This window comes from Pyxicephalus adspersus, chromosome 4 (assembly GCF_032062135.1).
Source record: "Pyxicephalus adspersus chromosome 4, UCB_Pads_2.0, whole genome shotgun sequence".
Classification (NCBI taxonomy): domain Eukaryota; kingdom Metazoa; phylum Chordata; class Amphibia; order Anura; family Pyxicephalidae; genus Pyxicephalus; species Pyxicephalus adspersus.
This window is the reverse complement of record NC_092861.1, coordinates 9,420,588-9,423,408: the sequence shown is the minus strand read 5'-3', so window position 1 is coordinate 9,423,408 and position 2,821 is coordinate 9,420,588. Positions and strand designations below refer to the sequence as shown.

The following is a 2,821-nucleotide window of genomic DNA, read 5'->3' as shown; positions in this document are numbered from 1 at the left end:
TCATCTCCCCTACATAGTAAGAGGTCATCTCCTCTACATAGTAAGAGGTCATCACCCCTACATAGAAAAAGGTCATCTCCCCTACATAGTAAGAGTTCATCTCCCCAACATAGTATGAGGTCATCTCCCCCTACATAGAAAGCAGTCATCTACCCCAATATAGTAAGAGGTCATTTCCCCCTATATGGTAAGCGGCCATCTCCCTCTTTATGGTAAGGGGTCATCTCCCCCCACATAGTAAATGGTCATCTCTTCTCATCTCAGTCCCCAAGCAATTGGTTCACTTTTGGGTGGTTATGGGTGCAAATATCAAAATGCCTTAATGGACGGATGTCAGGCTGAAGGGTAAGTGTTCCCACGCTGATTGTAAATGTATTTAGATCTTCTTAGGTAAGACTCATATATAATGCTGAGCCTCCATAATAAAAAAAACTCCAGTGAATGAAAGGGGTGGTCAGGCTGGAGAGGGAGAGGATAGATTATGCTGGATGTCCTCCAGCCAAGAAATGGGACGGCTCTTTCTGATTTACTGCAACTTCTAATGCACACCCTGAGAAGCTCACAGTGTGTAATAAAATCATTAAACATTTCCAGTAGAGGAGAGGAGCCGGTATGACTGTACAAGACAGAAGGAAAGACTGGTGGGCAGATAAAAATATAAAATCAGACCCTATCAGGAACTAACACTGGAACCTGCCATTACTGACCCATTTGTGTGCTGGCATTAGGGTTGTTGTTTTCCCTTTATATGTCATTTCGGATGACTCACTGATCTGGTAGCATGTACATTTTACACATGGGTACACCCTATAGATGATATGGGTCTGTGTGTCACTATGTAAAAAATTACCTGATGGACAGAAGAAATAATGCAACTCATGTGGACTAACAGGATAACTCCCTGGCGCTGAAATCACTTCTTCACCTAATAATTGACCTAGGTGAGTGAACAGCCCAAATTCCCCATTCCGTGTGATCAGGGGAGGAAAAGAAGCAATGATATGATGTGAATTTGGGCAGATATTGGGGGTATGTACAGATGACACCTATATATCTTGGGGTAAATTTATATACACCCTGTGCCTGGGGATTTGACTCTTATTTATCCACTACCTATGGATGATTTATAAGGTTTTATACAATCCTAACTCCTCACTCCAGCAGGCTTCCTCTGCCCTGGAGTAATGGAGCTCCTAAAATTGCCACCCTTAAGAATAAACTTTGGAGTGCCATACCATGACAGCCCAGTCATATGAATGGGGACTCCATATGTTGTATGAATGGTGGTGAAAAGAAGTGCAGACCTGGCGGACCTTTATCTTAAATACATTTATTCTTCTGAGAAGTAAAAAACAATGTACCCCTACTTAATGTACAGCACTGTGTAATATGTTGGCGCTATATAAATCCTTCAATATATGAAAGAAAAACAATAAATAATTTGGAAAGCAGTCATTGCCCTGTCATACCTGCTCCACCTTGTTCATCAGCGCCGGGCAGCCGCCCAGCTTGTACCTGATGAGGTTGTAGATCTCCTCGGGGTGGCCAAGAGACCGCAAGAAATCCATTGCAGGGAACGATGAGCTCTCCGCGGTCACTGAACGTGGCTATATAATAGCAGCAGTCGGACCCGCCCCCGCCTGTCACCAGCGGCCGATAGGATTCCTGCTCAGTGGCAAGGATCGATGTAGAGGCGGGGTTTGGGCGTGGCTTCCAGTGACTGCCCTGCGGCTTCTGTGGCTGACTGCGCGCAGTGACTGCTAGGGATTGCTGGAGCCTTGTGGTTCGCACAGAATTATTTATTATTTTTGATGAGTGAAGAATGGAGGTATTTCTGGACAATATTATGTGTGTACAATAAGCAGGTTGTATTAAGGTGCCCATAGACATTGGGTGATTTTAGGATTGTTGCAGTTTACATGGTTAGAGTTGATCACTGATTGGTGTCAGTACAGGTGCCCCATGATGTTATTTTGTGATCTGCCTTGCTATGATCACTATACCAGGACTATTGTAGTGGTGGATACAAATCCAGATGCCATGTTTGTGGTCTCTGGCTTCTGATTTCCTGGCATGGCTGACAACAAACCTCTGGTTTCTGGACCTTAGCTGGACTTACTGGTAGTCATTGATCCTACCCCACTACTGCCCTCTAGGGGCGAGTACCATCATGTCTACTATTACTGCAGATGGGGGATTCTACAGATCTCAGGACTTCTCCAACTGTTGGGGGATTATTAGTATTTAGCCAAGTCAGTGAGTGAGTTTTTAGGTCTAGGTGGAGCTAGGCAGCCCACTGCTTATAGGTGAACAGGGAATGTATTTGTTGGGTTTGTTCCTTTCTCTCATTCCTGAGCTCCTCCTTCCATGTGTGGTCAGCTATGGTGGTAGTTCCACCAGTACTCAGTGATAAGGTTTGGTATCACTGCTACCTATGAGTCAAGGCAATTCCTACAAATATTTCACATTATTGTGCAGAACACACTGCATGACCAGTAGGATAATAAGGGGGTTTTAGGATGTCAGTCTCCTTGCTATAAAAAGATTGCACAAAGCCGCCATAGTGTCAGTGTATTAAAAGTTGCTCTAGGGAGAGAATAGGGAAAGCTAACAAATAGTGAACAAACCTATAGTGAAAAGCCCCAACTCTGCAACTACTAAGGCTGCGTACACACATGCAACTGTTGTCGTTGGAAAGGATCTTTCACAATATTTTCCAACGACTGCACGATGCATGAACAAGTGTTGTACATAAATCACTGTTCTGCTGTATGGAGAGAGAAGGGGGAGAAGGACAGAGTGGCACCCTGCTGCACTCTCT

The 2,821-nt window shown here is 44.4% G+C and overlaps 1 protein-coding gene across 1 annotated transcript in view; it reads right to left on the bottom strand.

The window, feature by feature from the left end:
* The window catches only part of LOC140329963 (squalene synthase-like), a 17,117-nt gene extending 15,325 nt beyond the window's left edge, over positions 1–1,792 (bottom strand). Inside the window, exon 1 of the mRNA XM_072410349.1 lies at positions 1,470–1,792. Within this exon, the coding sequence (XP_072266450.1) occupies positions 1,470–1,568 (99 nt within the window). The 5' untranslated portion in view covers positions 1,569–1,792. The remainder of the gene's footprint in view (positions 1–1,469) is intronic.
* Between the last annotated feature and the right edge of the window lie 1,029 nt (positions 1,793–2,821).